The sequence below is a fragment of the Bos indicus x Bos taurus genome, chromosome 10, assembly GCF_003369695.1.
Source record: "Bos indicus x Bos taurus breed Angus x Brahman F1 hybrid chromosome 10, Bos_hybrid_MaternalHap_v2.0, whole genome shotgun sequence".
NCBI classification, from domain to species: Eukaryota; Metazoa; Chordata; class Mammalia; order Artiodactyla; family Bovidae; genus Bos; species Bos indicus x Bos taurus.
In genome coordinates, this window is record NC_040085.1 from 52,513,039 (window position 1) to 52,534,594 (window position 21,556).

The following is a 21,556-nucleotide window of genomic DNA, read 5'->3' on the forward strand; positions in this document are numbered from 1 at the left end:
ATTTACAAGACTTGAAATTTAATGGTTCTGAATTTAAATGGTAGTTACATCAGAAACAATTTAAAACACCTATGACTGTGCTAAACAAACTATATTCACATGGCATTTAATCTTCACAGAGCTCTATGAAATCAGCGTTATTGGTCCCATTTCGCCCATGAGGAAACTCAGGCTTAGAGAGGGTAAGTGATGTGCCCAAGCAGACAGCTGAGTAAGGGTCAGAACCTGAACCAGAATGAATCTGGGGCCTCTAATGAATGGAATTGGGTAAAATTCACCCTTTAGACTGGAGATTTAGTGCCTGTTGTTGTTACCAAACTGGTCAAACAACAGGCAGTGTTTCTCCATCTTGGCTGCACGTTGGGTTCACTTGGGAGAGCTTTTAAAAATCCTGATGCCCGGGTCAACTCCTCATACCAATTACATCAGCATATCTGGAGGAGGGACTAAGTATCAGGACTTTTTTTTTTAAACAATCCCGAGTCAATTTGAATGCGGGGCAAAGTTTGGAAACCACTTTCACTCATACTGAACCCACCCGCCCCCCGCCACTACATTTGCTGGTGCACTGGAAAAAACAGGAATAAAATCAGGTGTCTCTCTGCCCTCAGAGAAGCAGCTAGTTCCTATTTACATTTCCTCTTCTCAGGAGCTGTAAAGCAGATCTTTTATTTACATAGTGTGCACTGAAAGCCCATGAGAGTCCACTTTGGAAAGCTGGCCTATTTTCAAATTAATTTCAGCTTCCTTTGGAAAAAAATAGCTCATGGCTGAGGTAATATGGCACAAGCCTTAAAACATATGCTGAAGCAGATGGGAAGAGGGCCAGAGTCAAGATGTAGCCCTGCTTTTCTGACTGTTCTGATTCTCAGCCCTGCAAGAGAAATATCCTTGTATATACATGAATTTGTTCTGATTCTGACATGCTCCTGTGATCTGCCAACATCCCCCTCCAAAAAAAAAAAAAACCCAACTCTGTAGAAATCAGTATGTTTAACCTACTGAATATTGGATATACTAAAGATATTAGATGTTCAAAAACAGTGCTTGTGAAAATTGTTGGATATATAGCTTAAAATTCTGTGCAGTAAAGATTGTACAAGTACAGGTTTGAACAGAGCAACTGATAGTGGTATCATGGATGCCAAGGTGGGTTCCAGAGCCATTCAGTTAAAAAATTTCGGTAGGAATTCCCTGGTGGTCAATCCTGGGGATTCCTGGTTCAATCCCTAGTTGGGGAACTAAGATTCGACAAGTTGAAGCACAAACAAAAACAAAACAAAAGAGTTTGTGCAAAGTGATGCCACTTGACATGCCTGCAAGATGCAGCATGGGATGCTGGGAGGGATGGGCAGTGGTGGGAGTCAAGGGACACAAGTTCAAGGCCCAGCTCTATCGCTGTTTGCCTATGAGCTCTTGGGTGAGTCAGTTCATCTTCTGAAACTTGGTTTGCTGCTGCGGCTAAGTCGCTTCAGTCGTGTCCAACTCTTTGCAACCTCAAGGACTATAGCCCGCCAGGCTCTCTGTCCATATGATTCTCCAGGCAAGAATACTGGAGTGGGTTGCCATGCCCTCCACCAGGGGATCTTCCCGACCCAGGGGCCAGACCTGCATCTCTTGTGTCTCCTGCACTGACAGGTGGGTTCTTTACCACTAGCACCACCTGGGAAGCCAGAACCTTGGTTTACTTATTTGTAAATTAAGGAGTAAATTCTGAAAGAAGACTCATGGTTCCTACACGTGGGGAGAAATTCTCCTTTGCTCTCCTGCACACTCTTGTGTTGGTGGTAGGTCTCTGGCCTGCCTGAGCTCCTGGCACAGGTGCTGACTCACTGGGAGAAGACAGCTTCAGTACTTTTGCTCCTTTCTAACAGAATGCCCTGGGGCTTGCATAAAGGCAAGACTTTTCTCCTCTCACGTTGCTTTAAACATAAAAGCATCCCCATGAGTTAGTCGACTTTACTATCAATTTATTAATTAAATAAGCTTCTTTCTCTTTTTTGGCTTCTGTAAAGAAGATAGGGGAGTGATAGGATATTTAGGGAAAAGTTATCTTAGAGATCATCTTTTTCAACTTAATTCCATTATCTAGCCATAAAATTGACAAATGATAGCACTGGAATGAGTTTATGGGTATGGTAATGCTTATTTCGCCCCTTGGATGATTTTAAAAAGGATTTTCAGTGACTCATAGAGCAAAAGTGAAAGAGTAAATGTCAAACTGGCAAAAAGAACCACAATTAGATCATGGAATAAACTTTCACAATTCTTCAGTCTCCAGAGAGCAATTTAATTGAAACATTAGGCACCTTTATAGATATGGCTGAAATTGGAGTAAATTTGATTTCACTGGCATTTCCCCATATTTAGGAATAATGATCAGATCATTCAAATAACTGCATCAACTAGAAATCAATATCTTAAAATATTATTCTTAGTGTGAGCCCCTGTAGAAAGCAAGAGTTTGAATAGGCTACAATATTTATAAAGATGGATAGATTATGTTACATAACTGGCAAATAGGATTTTTTTGCATTAAACTTGAAGTGAAATGCATGTGAACTTCTTTATAAGTTGAAGAGTGATATAGATGTATGCTATTTTTGTTGTTTTGGTATTATTCCCTTTCCTCACAGACCCCAGCATATGCTTGGCATGGTTAATCAATATTTGCTGTCGTTAGATGGAACCCTCACCCCATGTCACAAGACCAAAACAGACTTCCTAAAGATATTCCTGCCAATGTGTCCTGTTTCTAATTATTTCCTTAAGTGGTTTTAGCTGAGCCATTACCTCATTTCTCGTTCTGCTCTGAAAGTCCTCCAGCTTTCTCTCTGAAGGAAGCCTATTGTATACACTTGTGACTCACATTGTACTTGCCTACATATGACTTAAGAGCTATTCTTAGGTAATTTCAGAGCTGTCTGTGTCCTCAAAGGCAGACATTGGTCCTTAAATTCCTTCTGCAGCTTTCTGAGCATATTGAGCCTGCTATTGGAATAAATGTTTATTACTGAATAAATGTCTCAGGAAATCCAGCCAACCCTGCCTTCGCCCACATGAATTCTTTTATTTTTCAACCTAGAGACAACAGGTGTTTTCTCACTGAGTTTTATATCAGAGAAGAAAAGTAGCCTTTGAGAAAAGTACAAATAAAGCAACTATGAATACAAAGATGTATGTCATAATGTGTCTTTTCAGGCATTAATTGCATTTTTTCCAAGAAATGTTGGCCCTTGGCTTAAGCTCAGTTTGGCGTCCTCTAAACTGTACTAGAATCAGTTTTTCTTATTCCAGAGTAAAGAGGATAGCATGAATAAATTAAGTCTCTAAATAATGGAGCCAGGGCAGGTTGCGGGGGGGCGGGGGGGGGCAGGGGGGGCGGGGCGGGGGCAGGGGGGGAATTAATTTTAGCCCTGAATCCCTACTCTTAATGTTTCAGGACAGCCCATTGCAAGGGTTCAACACTAAGTGGATGGAGTTTTAACCTCTCTTCCCATTATTATCGAATGGAAATCCTAATGAGAAATCTAACCTCATCATTAGTCTCCACTTACATCCTAAATAGGAAGTAGTGAGCTACCAAGGATCAACTCCTGCATATTCCTTTTTTTACATAATGCCTTCTTAAGCAAAGAGACATGGGAGAACCCATTCCTAGGGATATTTGCACAGCAGTATAAAGTGTTGTCCTAAGCAATGAGCATGATTCCTAGATGATGGCACATGCTGTTCTAGGGAAGGACCGTCATCACACGTGGGTTGCTCCCAGAGGAGATGATTCCGGCACACTGAGCTGGAGTCCTCTGTGCTGCCCAGTTCCTAGCTCTCTAGCTCAGGCCACAGGACCATTCTTTTCTTGGTTAGCTATCTTTCAGAAGCTCACCACTCATCCATTAGGATGGCTACCATAAAAACCAAACAAACAAACCCAGAAAATAAAAAGTGTTGGTGAGGATGTAGTGAAATTGAAACCTTTGCACACTGTTGGCGGGAATGTAAAAGGGTGAAACCGCTATGGAAAACGGTGGTTTCTCGAAAAATTAAAAATAGAATTATGTGTATGCTCAGTTATGTCTGATTCTTTGCAACCCCATGGACTTATAACTTACCAGGCTTCTCTCTCCATGGAATTCTCCAGGCAAGAATACTGGAGTGGGTAGCCATTGCCTTCTCCAGGAGATCTTCCCAACCCAGGGATAGAACTAGGGTCTCCTGCATTGCAGGCAGATTCTTTACCGTCTGAGCCACCAGCGAAGCATATGACTTAATAATTCCACTTCTAGGAGTATTCCCCCTGCCCAAATTAAAGATTTTTGAGTCTTGAGATATTTGTATACCCATCAGTGCATTGTTTACAATGGCCAAAAGGTGGAAGCAACACAAGTGTCCACAAACAGATGGATAAAGTGTAGTATATACCTTCAATGAAATATTACTCAGCCTGATAAAAGAAGGAAATTCTGACACATGTTACAACACAGATGAAGCTTGAGAACATTATGTTAAGTGAAATAATCTGGTGGCAAAAGAACAAACAATGCATGATTCCACTTATCTGAAGTACCTACAGTAGTCAAACTCATTAAGACAGAACATGGAGTGGTGGTTGCCAGGGGCTGGAGAGGCAGAGGGAATGGGGAGTTACTATTCAATGAGTATAGAATTTCAGTTTTGCAAGATGAAAAGAGTTCTGGAAATGGATGACGTGATCATAGCACCGTAATATGAATGAACTTAATGCCACTGAACTGTACACTTAAAAATGCTTGGCTGGCTGGGCTACTAGATGCCAGCCTATGACTGTTTTTGAAATACAGAAAGAGGAAGAAGAATACAAGATCCTTACACTTTTGTTCTTTAGCTCCTACCCCTGATTGCAAGCCCCATCTATATGATCCCCCAGGCCCCTCATGAAGCAGGGGCACAATTCTTGAGGTATAAGCCTACTGTGTTCTCCCTTCCCCTGGCTGACAATTAAAGCCATCTTTCTATTTCTTAAAAAAAAAAAAAATTGCTAGGATGGCAAATTAAGAAGCTATTTGAAAAAGTTTATCACTCATCCAAAGTAGGCCTAGGGTTGAGTGGAAGTATCAAGGCAGCATGACTGCTCACCAAATGTGACACATATATTACCAATCCCCCCTTTCCATGCCCATGACAAACACTATTAATTAATTAATCATTGCAACATTCTTTCCTCCTGAGTCCAGATGCAGCCTCATAACCTTTTCCAACATAGGCTATTACCAAACAGAGTTGACATGTCAGCTATGGCAATGTAGAAGAAACTTGTGATGGTCTACGAAATCCAGCCTAGAGAGAAGAAAGGTATAATAATCTAAAACTTCATGAGATAGGAAAGATCAACATGAACCTCATATATTAAGAAAAAGTTCTTTTTTGGCCCTGTCTCAAAAAGTCCGAGCAACTGAAATACTTGCAGTACCCTTGGCGAACATCACCACTCATTTGAACCTGTATAACTTAGGTTTAATTTTCTATATTTTCTATATAAAGGATCCAGAATTCTTTGAAGGAGAATTGATTTCAAGTCCTGGGGCAGGAAACTTCAGAGTAGCTCTAGAATAGCCTGTTTAGGAATTTGTGATTAACAGATATGCACCACTATATTTGTTGTTATTGTTTAGTCAGTAAGTTATGTCTGACTCTCTCTGACCTCATGGACTGTAGCCCACCAGGCTCCTCTGCCCAGTGGGATTTCCAGGCAAGAACATTGGAGTGGGTTGCCATTTCCTTCTCCAGGGGATCTTCCTGACCCAGGGGTCCAACCCAAGTCTCCTGCATTGGCAGGTAGATTCTTTACCACTGAGCCATCAGGGAAGCCCCCACTACTATTAATATGTATAAATAAACAATACAGACCTACTGTATATCACAGGGAACTATAGTCATTATCTTGTAATAACCTATAATGGAAAAGAATCTGAAAAGAATATACATACCTATTTTGCTATACACCTAAAACTAATACAGCATTGTAAATTACTATACTTCAATTTTTTTTTAAAGGCTTTTGTTGCTAGAGAGCATAGATGCTTTAAAAACCACTGGGTACAGTGCAAAAGGGACAGAAGAACTTGGAGGCAGGGTTCCTACTGCCTAAGCTACACCAATTTAAACAGAAAAATCATCATCATCATCACCATTATTATCAACTGGAACAACTTACAAAAATGGAAAAACTTAATATAAGATATTAGCAAAGAGGAGACTGGTGGGCTACAGTCCATAGGGTCTCAAAGAGTCGGACATGACTGAAGAGACTTCGCATGCATGCATGGACATTAACAAAGAAAGTAGTATAATCTTTTAATTTCTTAATATAAGAGAGATAGTTTGTACTTTTATTGGTGTTAACTAAGTTACAAGGTAATACATAAATAGCTAGTTTCTTTTCTACTTAATACACAGACATTTTAAGCATGGGTCTGTTAACAAATATGAATGTGAACCTGTTTCTGTATGAGCAGGAAAGATTGGGAACTTGCATGTGGATCAGTCTCTTCAAAATTAAGAGCTAAGAGATGGTTGGATGGCATCACTGACTCAATGGACATGAGTTTGAGCAAACTCTGGGAGTTAGTGAAGGACAGGAAAGCCTGGAGTGCTGCAGTCCATGGGGTCGCAAAGAGTTGGACACAACTTAGTGACTGAACAACAGCAAATCTGTATGACGAGTCCCTTCATTGTTCATTTGAAAGGATCACAACATTGCTAATTGGCTATATCCCAATACAAAATAAAAAGTTAAAAAGAGCTATATCCCAAGAACATGATCAGCTTTTGTGGCCTTACATTACAGCAAGAAATAAGCAAAGTCTCTCAGTTCATTGCCACTAAGGATTATATGTACTAAACAATGAAAAAGGACCCCAATGACGTGTTTCTAGATGATAAAATAGTTGAATGTCATCCTTGCTACCTTCACCCCCAATAGAGCAATGATCCACTCCCTCAGCTTCCAGGGAATGAAACCTCTAGATGACCCAACTAATAAGATACAGATAAGATATAAACAAGGTTCCAATTATACCAAAGAGTTCAATATATCATAATGACAAAAAAAAAAAAAAAAGTAGGTTTAAGCCATCTGTTCACAACTTCTGGTAAAGACACTGAGTTTCAGAAAAAGAATATCTGAGAAACAGATACAAATTTTCCATGATATAACCAGAACACTTTGTAATTAAAGGGGCTCAAAACACTGGACTATGCATCCAGATCCTACATAATGACCTGAAATCTGGGGGTTAATGATTTTGAACTTGCAACTTAACAGAGTACCTTTCTTTGAGGGTATGGTAATATGTCTCAAAACCTAGGAGGATTATATAGACTTACCGCTGCTGCTAAGTCGCTTCAGTCGTGTCCGACTCTGTGCGACCGCATAGATGGCAGCCCACCAGGCTCCCCCATCCCTGGGATTCTCCAGGCAAGAACACTGGAGTGGGTTGCCATTTCCTTCTCCAATATAGACTTACTAGAGTTGAGTAAAAACTGACCCCCAGGAATGTGTAAGAATAAGGATAAAAACAGGTTTTATAATTACTTAGCTAGTTTAGTGTAGTGCTTTTTTTTTTTTTTTTGCCTTTTTAAAGTATTTAGGTTATTTAAGGAAATTTGATATATTTGATTTATTTTTAAACAAGTTTTTGAAAGTTTCAGGTTGCAATCACTATAAATGACTAAGCAAATCTGCTTTGTTAAATCCGTAAATTTTGATGACTTTGTTGAATAAGTAGTATATGACTGTTTAGAGGAGTGTCAATTATGTTTAAATAAAAATTGCTTAATTTATAAGTTCAGAAACTAGACATTGAGCAATGCACAAATGGTCATGAATGTTTCTCCCCAAGCACAGAAGCCCACTGGACACTAAAGACCATCAAAAGATGAAACCAATTTGCCATCCCAGAAGACTCAAGGCCATTAAAAAAGATTTCTATTCAAATAAAGTACCACATGCTAAACTCTTTCTATACAGATGGTGCTAATTTCTCAGATTTGGTGGGAGTTTGCCTTTCGGATCAAACTTCAAGTGAAAGTTTTTGCTTCCCCAATTTAATTGTCAATTTCGTACCTTTGTGCTCATCTGTCTTTCCTTTTGGGTTGGAGTCATCATCTTTTGTGGAATCCTTCAAGGTTCCATATTCCTTTTCCATCTTAGCAGCTTCTTCCTTGGTACTGTCTGTTTCTTCATGACTCTTCTCTGATGGCACTGTAATCAGATTGTACACTGTTATAACCCTATTTCATGTATTAATTCCAAGTGTAGAAATAAATTTTATTGAAAAAGTATAGTTTGAGGTCAGACCATTTTTTGAGCTGGAAGGATCTTACTGATTACCTAGTCTGATTCCTCTCCCTCCTCATTTGACAGAAGAGGAAACTGAGGCCCAAAGAGAGGAGAGATGTGCGGAAGGGATGTGCTAAGCCACTGAGTTGACAGAAGAGCTGGGCCAACTCCCCCACTCCCAGTTTTCTGGATTCTGGTTGTGTTTTTTTCATTCTATCACACTGTGTTATTCTCCTTATTTTAATCAACAAAGATATTCAAGTGAGATATGTCAGTTTCCAAAGTACTGAGTCTTGATTTCAAATGAAAATAACTGCAGTTGCCCCATCTCCTCAATGTTATTTTTGAAGAACAGTCTGTTCGAATAACACATAAGGGTTTGAGGCTGTGGCTGGACTTCTCTCCTGCCTCTTTCTTCACACTTCTTTACCCCTGGTCACCCTAACACAAAGAAGAAAGTTGGACCCTTGCTGTCAATAATAATCCTTGCTCATTTCTCACTTAAAAGAACTGTATTTCTGGGATTTCCCTGGTAATCTAATGGGTAAGACCCCCTGCTTCCACTGCAGGGGACAAAGATTTGATCTCTAATTGAGGAATTAGTATCCCCACAATTTGGTCACACAACATGGCCAAAAAAACCCTATATTTCTTTCTAAAAATGCTATATTGAATTAAAGAATCAAACCATGAAGTAAGTAACCCCTTGAAAACAACTGTAATGCATTACTGTGGTCAGTAAACTAGGGAACACCAAGCAGTCTAGTGATAAGCTTTTTTTTCAATAAAAGGTTTATTACTACAGAAAAATAGGAAAAAAGAAATCAGTTATTGTCTCATTTTGTAAAATATCCACTACTAGTTTTGTGGGGTAGTGTGTCTATATACGTATTTTTGGATGCGTAATTTTTTCCTAGTAGTACAATTTTGTTCCTTGCTTTTGTCATTAGCATCATTATGGAACAATGTTTCCAGGTTACTAAAAATTGCTTGAAAACATCATTTTAAAGGGGTATGTATTATATCAAATATATGTACATAATCTCTGTGGTAGGGACACAAAATTAAAGTATACACAAAATTATAAGAGTTTGCAATCTTTTCTCTTTTTGCCCATCTTGCATCCCTGAAAGGCTACCCCATGGCATTTGACATGCTAAGCAGGGTGATGGGTGGAGATGCAGGGGTGAAGAAACCGAGACAAGGGCATAAGTCACACCACACAGGGCACAGACTGTCCCAGAGGAGAGAGAAGGGGACAGCAAGGAAGGGAACAGCAGAGAGGGGACAGAGGGTCCAGGACAGTGGTCTGGGTGATGGTGATCTGGGCAGAGAAAAAGATACCTAAAGGAGAATTTTAGAAAGGATTGTTTAACTCATGACACAGTTCTCATCTTTATTCACAAACCACCACCTAAAAGTCTTCAATAAAGCCTTCATTTCTTTTTAGTGCTTCTTGGGATCGGATTCTGTAGTGAAACTGGCCAAGGTTATAGCTACTTAATCCTATGGTTGGATTTCAGATGTTCAAACTTTTTGAAATCTGTAATTCTTTACCAGTATTTACTGACATTTATGATTTACCCCTCAAAAGGGTTATTTTGATAAAAGCTGGAAAATAAATAGTAAAATCATACCTGCGAAAAGTTTGCTCTTATTGTCAGTAACATTTTTTTCTAGTTTATTCTTGGTCTGAAGAGCAATTGTTTCATCCAGGTTTTCTGGAAGAGGGAGGAGAAGAAATAAAATGTTATGTCTTGAAAGATGATTTCAAAATTCTACTAAAAATGTTTAAATCTCACCCCAATTATCACAATAGTAATTCCACAATATTAACAATGCTAGTTGACTTCACTGGTGGTACAGTGGATAAGAATCAGCCTGCCAATACAGGGGACACAGGTTCAATCCCTGATCCAGGAAGATTCCACAAGTGAGGCGCAACTAAGCCCATACACCACACTACTGAGCTCTTGTGTTTAGAGCCTGTGCTCTGCAACAACAGAAGCCAGCACAATGAGAAGCCCACACACCACAGCGAAGAGTAGCCCCTTCTCATCACAACCAGAGAAAGCCTGCACAAAGCAAAGAAGACCCAGTGCAGCCAAAACCAAAATGAAACAAAAAAGCAAAACACTGCTAGTAAGATGCTTTGATATGGATTATATTTCTGGAAATCATTGACTCTCAGGATGGAAAGGCATATAATTAGAGGTCCTCAAGTTCAGCATCCTAGTCAGTCAGTTGCAGAAGTCTCTTCCACATTTCTGGCCAGTGTTAGAACACATCCAGGGTTGGGGACTGTACTGAACACCTGTGGTTTTGGTCTACTCAATGCCTCCTGGTAACTACATCTTGATTTTCCTTTGGAAAGCCCACACCTCTCCCACTCTCAGCATATTTGGCTCTAGTGGTGGCTGAATGGGCTTCCCTGGTGGCTCAGATGGTAAGGAATCTACCTGCAACGTGGGAGAAAGTGAAAGTCACTCAGTCGTGTCCGACTCTTTGCGACCCCATGGACTATACAGTCCACGGAGTTCTGCAGGCCAGAATACTGGAGTGGGTAGCCTTTCTCTTCTCTAAGGGATCTTCCCAACCCAGGGATCAAACCCAGGTCTCCTGCATTGCAGGAGGATTCTTTACCAGCTGAGCCAACAGGAAAGCCCAGACCCCAGTTCAATCCTTGGGTTGGGAAGATTCCCTGGAGAAGGGGATGGCTACCCACTCCAGTGTTCTTGCCTGGAGAAATCCATGGACAGAGGAGCCTGGTGAGCTACAATCCATGAATAACCCAGGTCTGCCTCCCCTATCCCTTGGGCTATAGTTCAAGGAGAAGCAGATAACTCAAGCCAGGCCAATGAGATGCAATTCTAGGAGAAAGATGTTCTCTTTCCATGAGGATTGGTATACCATGAAGATGTAAGCCTGAGGCTGTGCCAGCCATCTTGTTTCATAATGGAGTTGCTTATGTGGAATAAATCAATATTCAGAGAGTCAGTGAGATGGAGAAGAAATGGATTCTCACACTTTGGTGGGCTTCACAAACGTGAAGCTAGACTACCCCACCCTTGGACTTTTTGGTTACATAAGGAAATAAATTCCTTTTTTGCATAAGCCAAACAGTTGGATTTCTGTCACTCAGGTCCCTCACTATGAGGCAGCTAGTTCTATTGTTAGTCTTAAATTTTTTATTTTCATTAAGATAGAGCACTGTGTAAGTTTAAGGTATACAACATGCTGATCTGATACACTTATATTCTGCAAAATGATTACTCCCAAGAGTTAGCTAAGTCCTCCATCATGTTAAGTGTCTTAAGGGTGAGAATTTCTCTACTCATATTAAGCCAAAATCTGTATTCTTGTCTTTGTCCTAATTCTGCTCTTTAGAGTAACATCTTGTAGGTGTTACCAGATAGGAGTCTAGACTCTGACCACTTCAAGGCAGTAGTGAATTTGAATCCATACTCTTGGTATTCAGTTTATTAAACCAGTCAGATATCCATCTCACTAGTAGGACAGGACTATGTGCAAACAAGCATTTCTTTACAATTAGTCTACAAAGATTCCATTATTTGTGTTACTTCGCCTCAAGAAAATTCTTTCTTCTACCCTACCCCATCCCTTTTTGAGATGAAAATCAGTATATTCTATTGTGTGATGCCTTCTGCTTTCTTTTCTGAAATAGCAACCACAGCTGGCAACCTTTGTAGTCACCACATACTGTTGGGACCAGAACAGAAGTGTAGACCACTGATCGTTGTCACATGCTGAGATGGAGGAGAAGTTAGTTAATTCTCTCCCTTCTACTCATGCTGCATCTGAGCTCTCAGGGGTCTGAGAGTATACCTCCATGGCAGTGGAGGCCAAAAGCCAACATGCTTGTACAGAAAATTCTTTACATACAACTCATTTTCTGATTGTAAAAGTTATACATGAAAATGATAAGAAAATTGTAAAGAAAAAATAACACTTATTTTGCTCAGATCATATTTTGGTATATTTCTTTCCAACTTTATGTATGTATGTCCATTTTTTAAAATTTATTTATTTTTTATTGAAGGATAATTGCTTTACAGAATTTTGTTATTTTCTGTCAGACATCAACATGAATCAGCCATAGGTATACATAAATCCCCTCCCAGGATATCCATTTTTTAACACCAGAATTAAGGTTATGTTCTAAATGGCTTTAAGCATACAACAGTATATCATGAACATTTCCCTTAGTCTTTCTAAACCATATTTATTGTTTATAAACATACAATTATTAAAAACACAAACATTAAAAATAAAATTTAGTCTAAGTAAGAATAAATAATAATCTTGTGGGGTAGCAAGATTATTTCCATTGTTTTGTTTCTATAAGCCAGTGCTGTCCAATAGAACTTTCTGCAATGATGGAAATACTCATTTCTGTGCTATTCAATATGGTAGCCATAGGCTATCTGTGGCCTTCAAATGTGTCTAGAGCAAATGAGAAACTAGATTTTAAATTTTGCTTAGGTTTAATTATTGTTAATTTAAAGAGCAATATGTGACTATCACATTGGACAGCATACCTATAAATAATAGTGGAATAAAAATAAAAAACAAGGTCGGGGGGGAATACATGTATACATAAAGCTGATTCATTTCCCTGTACAGTAAAACCCAACACAACATTGTAAAGCAACTAAACCCCAATTAAAAAAAAATACTTCATTTGTTGTAATTATACTCTTAAAGGGTAAGAATCAGTGTTCTTGCTGATTCGTGAAACTGTAGTTCAGTGTTCACAACTTCCAAGAAAAAATAAAATCTTAAAAATTGAAAAAAAAAAAAGTAGAAATACCTGGCTTGCACACAAGACTTTGTGGCAGATTTAATTTATTTTCATAGGATAAATGACTTACGTGTGGAATTTTTGAGTCACCAAGTATTAACATGAAACAGTGGTTGATTTGGAACAATGTTTTTGATCTACTATTAAGTGAGTAAAGTAGGCCACAAAGCATGGTGTGTAACTTAAGCCCATTAAAAAAAATAAGAAAAAATTAAAAAATGACATAGGTATGTATGTGTGTACACACAGAAAAATATCTAGAAGGATATAAATCAGAATGTTACCTGGATGCTAGTATTATGAGTGGTTTTTCACGTCTTTTTAGCATCTTTTTGCATTGACTATTTTTTAAAGATAAATATATTCTTTTATAATCAGAAAAAAAGAGTAAAACTAGTTTTCATGTAGGAAAAAATGGCATTTATACAGAATAACTCTGGATTACTCTGTCCTATGATATTTTCTCTTCCATTTAATTCTCCATCCCCTGTCAGTGATCAGAGTAAGGGGCCCTGAATTCATCTTGCCCAAAGGACATCTAAGATGAGTGGTATTTGTTAATTAACTAAAACAAAGCAGGAAAACAAAAGGCTTTTTTTCTTCTTTTCACAACCTGAATGCAGAATCAAAGATTGTTTCAGCTTATCTATAAAGTTCAAGGAATCAAGGGTCGACAAACATTTTCTATCAAGGGTCAAAGAGTAAATATTTTTGACTTTGTGGGCCACACAGTCTCAACTACTCAACTGTCTCTGTAGCACAAAAGCACCTATGGTCAACACTAAAACAGAGGAACATGGCTGTTCCAGTAAAACTTTATTTACAGATGCTCACGTCTGAATTTTATTTAGTTTTCTCATGTCACAAAATACTATTCTTCTTTTGACTTTTTTTCAACCATTAAAAAAATGTAAAAGCTATTTTTAGTTTGTGTGCTATACAAAAATAGGTCATGGGACAGATTGGGCCCATGAGCAATAGTTTATCAGCCCCTGATATAGGTAACAGAGTCTTTGATCTCACAGATACAAGACTGAGGTCCAGAAAGATGGATGCTCTCCTGGGCATGACAGACATGGTCTGAGGCAGAGCTGGGAGCAGGAGGCAGAGTTTCTGCTGCCCAGTCCAGTGCTCACCACACACAGACCCCACTGGTTAAAATCAAGACATTTACTCCCAACCATGTGAACACAATTGAAAAAAAAGACAAATTTTAATTCTATCTCTGAGAAAATGATTAGAAAATGTTAGTAAAACAGAGTACAACAGATGTGAAATGTTTGTAGTTGAACTGGATCTATAAAGAACTGAAAATGTCAGGTTAATTTTATTTGTATACATTGTCAAGCTGGGCAATTCTGGTAACCCAGATGAGTCAGGCTATTTTGGTATAAATGATCAAGTTAGTAAAATAATTATTCCCAAATCTCTCATTCATTTTGGACAAAGAAAACTAGCCACTGTGAAAACAAAAGAGATAGGACTCTCACCAAGATAGGAGACGCCTTCTTCTGGAGATATGGTGCCATATTTTACCATCATCTTCACAAAGTCAATCAAGGTTTTCATGATAGTAATCAGGGTTTCTTTCTCTTTTGCCTCTTTTTCTATATAAAAGGACAAAATATTTTTTTTTAATGGTGGCATATAGTTTCATCTTTTAATGTTAATTTATGAAGTACAGCATCTTATTGAAATAGTTCTCCCTACATTTATAGCTAAGCCATTTATAGCTAAAATACATTTATGAAAAGCCTACATCATGACTGGGAATATAGGACAATGTACTGATATACTTAATTTTTTCACAAATGAGTAGTTATAACTTTTCCAAAGAGGTTTACCATAATCTAGAATATTTTATTGATAAAGTTTGCAACCAGGAATAATAGAAACTCAAAGGAAAGTTAGAAGATTGGTAACCCAATAACCCTTCTCTACTCTTATGTTTTTGAGGGCAAGAATGACCTCTTTTCATTAATCAAGCTTAATACTTGAAATAGGAACACACATGTATGTTTAGTTTTTAAATGCAAGGTTGACTTTTTAACAGGAGTATATATTGCCTTCAACCTCGATTTCATTTCAAAGAATATACACAAATCATGAAAATATTCCAATGGTACAGAAGTAAAAAGTGAACACAATATTCTCTTCTTCCCCCTCCCCGCAATGCTTAGTTCCTATGGGCAAAACCACTATAGATTAACTTCCTATAGATTAACCACTGTTAACAGTTTCTTGGAAACTTCATATTTGACATACTGTTCTGTATCTTGATAGAACAAGGTGACCAGTGATTCTACAGTAGTTCAGTGGCTGCATTAATTCTGAAATCAGGGGGGAAAAAATCTATTTCCTTGAAGAAAAGAAAACCTATGTTGCTAGAGGACAGCTTCCCTACTCTTTTTGCTGCCATGAAGGATTTTCTCTACATACTTCTTCTAGTCTTTCCCCCCACCTTTTCAGCCTTCTCACAGATGGGGCTGGTAGCCAACAGCCATCAGTCTACATTTCTTGACTGATGGGCATTTGGAATCTCCTTTCCACTGCTTTGCAACAGTGGAAGGCAGGGACCTGGAAAACAGGCCTATTTTATAAACTCCAACCATTTTAGGACTAGAGCTGTTCTGAGAGGTAGACTGAGGGGTAGGGAATAGGCAAGCCCACCGCTGGTTCTCACACTAAGCTACATTCTACAACCTAGTGTGTATCAGTATTGAAGATACTTTCATTTTCTGTTTAATTATTTCTCAATTGGTTCAGACCTTGAGTGAAAAAGATGGGTAGTATCAAAGCCCTCAGTATAAGTATTTAAATTAAAAGTTTATAAAAATAAAGGCAAGAAAGAATGGGGTCAAGGAAACTGAAAAGATTAAAGCACATAAAATAAAAAATATTTCATACGATGGAATCTGAAAATTACCATATAAAAGTCACAAACTTGGGAGAGAGGAAGGTGGGAGAAGAGATGGAGGAGAGAAGTCCTGGGAAGTGCAGGTGAACAATAACTTCAGCAGTCACATTATTTTCTCAAGGTCATATCCATAAAAATATTTAGTATCATGCTGATGCACTTCACTGACAAGAAGTGACTCACCAAGATGACAGAGGTTCTGAGCTGGATATCTGCCAACCAATAGGGCAGGATGGCTCAGAATGGACCCTCAAGATGCATAAGCCCTGCAGACACCAGCAGGGGGGCTGGGTGCCATCTGGTCAATGTCTGGGACTGAAGGACAAAAGGATGTTCTCCAGAAATGAAAGCTCACTCTAAGGTCACTTTGGGAAAATACGTTACAATTACAGAAATCTTTATTACGAATGTTCAGTCTGGGGGATGAATCTTTAAATAGGAGGAAGAAAAGCCATAAGTCAGTACAGGGCATCTATCTAGATAATAACAACAGAGAATTGGCACATTATTATCCTCCTTGCAGATTAACCAAAAATAAACATGAACTGAAATCTTCAGTCAACTCATTTTGGTGCACTTAGAAAAGAGAACACTACATTAAGGATTTCATTTTTTAGAAAAGCAAATCATTTCCCAAGTGCGTTTTGAGCTCCTGACCTTTATTAGTCCACTTCAATTCATTTGAAGACAAGTTGAAAATACTTAAAAAGCAAAATTCTATATAATTTAAAAATAATAAATTATGTTCCATACACTGTTCTACTGAAGGAGGAAAATAAAACCTTAAAGAGGTTTGCAATAAAATCTTTGGCTGAACTGGGTCAGGCTGGGAATGCTCTCTGATTCATCCCTACATGGGTACAAGGTTCTCTCCAAAACCAGGAATACAACATGTGTTCAATACCTGTTTATTGAACAAATAAATGCACCCTCTGTTAACATGAAGATTAAATTATCCAGAAATCCCACCTTTCCTGATTATCCTTTCCTAAATATTTCCATGACTAGTACACTTCTTTTGAAAAAAATCAACGAGAACCATTTTCCCCGAGGCCATAATATATGTCATTGACGGTTGAATTTAGAAACTGAAAACAGGAAGAAAAAAAACCCACCCACACATTTCCTGGAATTACTGTTTCTGTTTCACATGATCAGAAAAAAATGTTTACCTGAATCAATACTTTTCAGTAGTGCATAGAAGTTTGGGAAATACTGGAGTTCCTCAAAGTTGTCTTCACTGTAGGTTTTAGTTCTCCTTTCCAAGCCGTTTGTCAAGGTTAAGGTGTTAGATACTGTTTCATCATTTTCTCCATTAGTAAAAGCATCTTGAATTGCTGCCATTGGAGTCTCCAGTTGTGGGGAGGGGGGCGGAAATCAGTACAAAATAAACATTTTGTTAGAACTAATGGACACTCGTCTGTGGTGCTCTTGAATTTTAAAGTGCACGAACACCTCTTCTTTCACAAGATCAAACTCTTTTCCAGGCATGTGGGCATCAAGTCACATGGGAAGGGCATTGAGATTTAGAGACAGGTGCTTTACCTGAAGACCCTGAATCCTGCTCCAGGGAGAATAGGCAGGTTCCTGTTCTGGCCAGGTTTCCCTTCACCAATACTCATGAGTGTTTTTTCACAAAATTGCCTTTCACTAAGGAAAGGAACTTTGAGTTTTAGAGTCTACCAAGAGGGATGGTGCCAAGATACAGGAAAGCCTGTCACAATGTCTGATACTAGCAGAACGTCACACCTTAGGGATTTCTGGGTGACACTTTAAAGCCTGTCTGGGAGGGTACACAGGATTTTTTCCCCAGACCTGATGTGTAGACAATGTTCCCTCTCATAATGATCCATTCTCCACTTAGTGAACTAGGCAGAAATGTAAGAGCTTTGCTTGCCTCTTCCTCTTCATTTCCCTACATTTGATCCATCAGTAGCCTTACTGGCCACACTTTCTAAGTTTATCCCAAATTTATACATTTCTTGCTTCACTGCCGCACTCTGGTCCAAGCTGCCTTAACTTCTTCCCTTCTAACTGGTACACAACTACCTTCTGATGTATTCCCATCCCTGCATTTTCCACGATGTAGCCAAGGTTATCTTTTTTAAAAATACGTAGTAGCTACACTGTCTGGTTTCAGTCATTTGGGTACTCCATACATCCTTCTCTTGGTTGCCTTTCATGCTCACAAGTTAACTCCTATTCAGTTAGTAACAAGTCCTGCCCTTGTTAATTCCTATTCAGTTTAGTTAATGCCTAACTTCAGTTTTTGGCTCAAGTCACCTCCTCCAGGAAGCCTCCCCAACCTAAGTCCAAGATAGGTTCCTTTTTTATGAGGTTTTACAGAACCATGTTTCTTTTCTCAGAGCATTTAACACAGTTGCAATTAAAATACATGACTTTGAAGACCATCTACCTCTTCCTTTAGACTTTAAGCTTCATGAAAACAGGGATTATACCTTTCTAAATGAGCATTGTAACCCCAGTGCTTGGTACATAGTTGGTATCTCAATAAATATTTATTGGAAGAATAATTTTGTTTTCATTAATGCATATGGACATTTTAGAGGTGAGAAGTAAGGAGTACATAATGGGAGTGAAGGAAGAAAATTGCTATGTCAGTTTTACTTCAGACTGGTAAGCTTGAATGAAAGCCATGAGTTATGTGATAAGTCTAGAAAATTTTTTTATGGTAGATGGATCTTCCAAAGCTGTTTTAAAAGATGACAGATGGTGGAGATTGGAAGTAGGGAGAACAAAGGAGAGCTTTTAACCTAGCTGGTAAAAACAGAACAATTCATAACAATTTCTGTTCTCTAGCCTCCCCTAAAACAGGACCATAAGTCCATAAGCCACTTTTCCCTTGTATTTGTGATCAGGTGTTGGAGGGGATGAGGGGTCATGGGGTGTGGGCACTCTGGTGAAGAAAATGAAAGGAGAGGTGAGGAGTTTGATATTCTCTTATACCCCCTATGGTTGGCTCCAAATAGAAGTTTAAAAGAATTCGAGGAGGAGTGAATGATTTTAGTAGCTTGGCTAAGGCCAAAGAAAAGATGAAGAGGTAAGGAGTCCAGGGAGATGAAAGATTTCAGGATGACAAATCTCAGTAAAGGATGACACAGACCCCTGAGTCAATGGAAGGAGGAAGCAGCAGGTGGAAGGGCACAGGGTAGACGGAGAGGCAGCGTGAGGCAACTAGCTCTGCAGAATAAAAAGTTGGTGAGGCCTGCTGTATTTAAAATGGATAACCAATAAGCTCCTACTGTATAGCACAGATAACTCTGCTCAATGTTATATGGCAGCCCGGCTGGGAGTGGAGTTTGGGGGAAAACAGATACCCGTATATGTATGGCAGTCCCTTTGCTGCCCACTTGAAACTATCACAACATTGTTAATCGGCTATACCCTGATACAAAATAGAAAGTTTTAAAAAAGCTGGTGTGGAAAAATATCAAATCAATCCAGTTTTTTTTTTTTTTTTATGGGGGGGGTGTTGAGGGCAAATGATGACATCCACTGTGAACAGAAGTTGGATACCAAGAGTTGTGAAACATTTGAATCCAGTGCACTGGGATTATATGAATTGTACGTGAGATAACCATTTCACATAATATGTGTTATTTTACTCTGGGGTATAGGACATAATCTTTACTATGTAATATAACATGACTTTTTACATTATTTTCAAAGCGGAGTTCATTTATATCTTTTAACTCATTGGTTCATTAAAATATATTTTAAGTGGACTAAAAATTTCACATACCCCAAATCTTATTTGGCACCAGCTAAAGTATTAATTACACAAGGATTGTATTAATTATGGCAGAAATTTCTTATGGCAGAAAGTGAAGAGGAACTAAAAAGCCTCTTGATGAAAGTGAAAGAGGAGAGTAAAAAAGTTGGCTTAAAGGTCAACATTCAGAAAACGAAGATCATGGCATCTGGTCCCATCACTTCATGGGAAATAGATGGGGAAACAGTGGAAACAGTGTCAGACTTTATTTTGGGGGGCTCCAAAATCACTGCAGATGGTGACTGCAGCCATGAAATTAAAAGACGCTTACTCCTTGGAAGGAAAGTTATGACCAACCTAGATAGCATATTCAAAAGCAGAGACATTACTTTGCCAACAAAGGTCCGTCTAGTCAAGGCTATGGTTTTTCCAGTGGTCATGTATGGATGTGAGAGTTGGACTGTGAAGAAAGCTGAGCGCTGAAGAATTGATGTTTTTGAACTGTGGTGTTGGAGAAGACTCTTGAGAGTCCCTTGGTCTGCAAGGAGATCCAACTAGTCCATTCTAAAGGAGATCAGTCCTGGGTGTTCTTTGGAAGGAATGATGCTAAAGCTGAAACTCCAGTACTTTGGCCACCTCATGTAAAGAGTTGACTCATTGGAAAAGACTCTGATGCTGGGAGGGATTGGGGGCAGGAGGAGAAGGGGATGACAGAGGATGAAATGGCTGGATGGCATCACCGACTCGACGGATGTGAGTTTGAGTGAACTCCGGGAGTTGGTGATGGACAGGGAGGCCTGGCATGTTGCGATTCATGGGGTCGAAAAGAGTCGGACACGACTGAGTGACTGAACTGAACTGAACTGTATTAATTATATACAAATCCAAGTACACACATCCATGCACACGTGTATACACACATATATAATTGATGCATATGTATTTGCATATACTTACCACTTTCTCTGGTATTTTCCCAGTCTGACTCTCAGTCTTGCTTGTTGGTTTATTGAGTTCCTCTTCATAATTATTGGCTTCCTTAGAGATCAATTTTTGTAAAACCTCTGCAACTTCATCTTCCAATGTGTGTGCCTGGCTTTCTGTAATCTGTTACAAAAAGTCAAAATATATATAACTTAGTTCTATTTTTGTGGTTTAAAAATACTAAACTCTTTAGCTGAACACATATTTTTAAAAGACAAGAGAATGTTCTGGTCCATCTTCTGAACATCCCTTGTTTATGCCCCTAGTACACACTGACTGTCACAGTGACTGCCCAGCACTCCTGGGAAGAGGCCGTCTTTACTGTTGGAACCCACAGAAAACAATCCTCAAGTTGTTTCTCAACCCTCAGGTGCAGGTCATGGTAGGCAACTGTTGAAACCTGCAAATTTAGCGCCCTCCTAAAGTCTGCCATGGATAAGGCAATGGCACCTCACTACAGTACTCTTGCCTGGAAAATCCCATGGATGAAGGAGCCTGGTAGGCTGCAGTCCATGGGGTCTCGAAGAGTCTGACACGACTTAGCGACTTCACTTTCACTTTCATGCATTGGAGAAGGAAATGGCAACCCACTCTAGTGTTCTTGCCTGGAGAATCCCAGGGATGGGGGAGTCTGGTGGCCTGCCATCTATGGGGTTGCACAGAGTTGGACACGGCTGAAGTGACTTAGCAAAGCCTGCCAGGACTGTGTTAATGTGCCTGGGAACCAAGATGGGGCAGGGGCAGGGTCAGATTAGATTGTGTAGGGCTTCCCAATCATTG

At 39.1% G+C, this 21,556-nt stretch overlaps 1 protein-coding gene across 3 annotated transcripts in view; it reads right to left on the minus strand.

Moving 5' to 3' along the window:
- SCG3 (secretogranin III) overlaps positions 1–21,556 on the minus strand; it is a 37,928-nt gene that overhangs the window by 9,256 nt on the left and 7,116 nt on the right. For all 3 annotated transcript variants that reach the window (XM_027554010.1, XM_027554008.1, XM_027554009.1), the window contains 5 exons: positions 20,750–20,899; positions 17,232–17,409; positions 14,633–14,749; positions 9,958–10,041; positions 8,105–8,242 (listed from right to left, as the gene is read on the minus strand). In XM_027554010.1, coding sequence (XP_027409811.1) covers positions 8,105–8,242; positions 9,958–10,041; positions 14,633–14,749; positions 17,232–17,409; positions 20,750–20,899 — 667 coding nt within the window. The remainder of the gene's footprint in view (positions 1–8,104; positions 8,243–9,957; positions 10,042–14,632; positions 14,750–17,231; positions 17,410–20,749; positions 20,900–21,556) is intronic.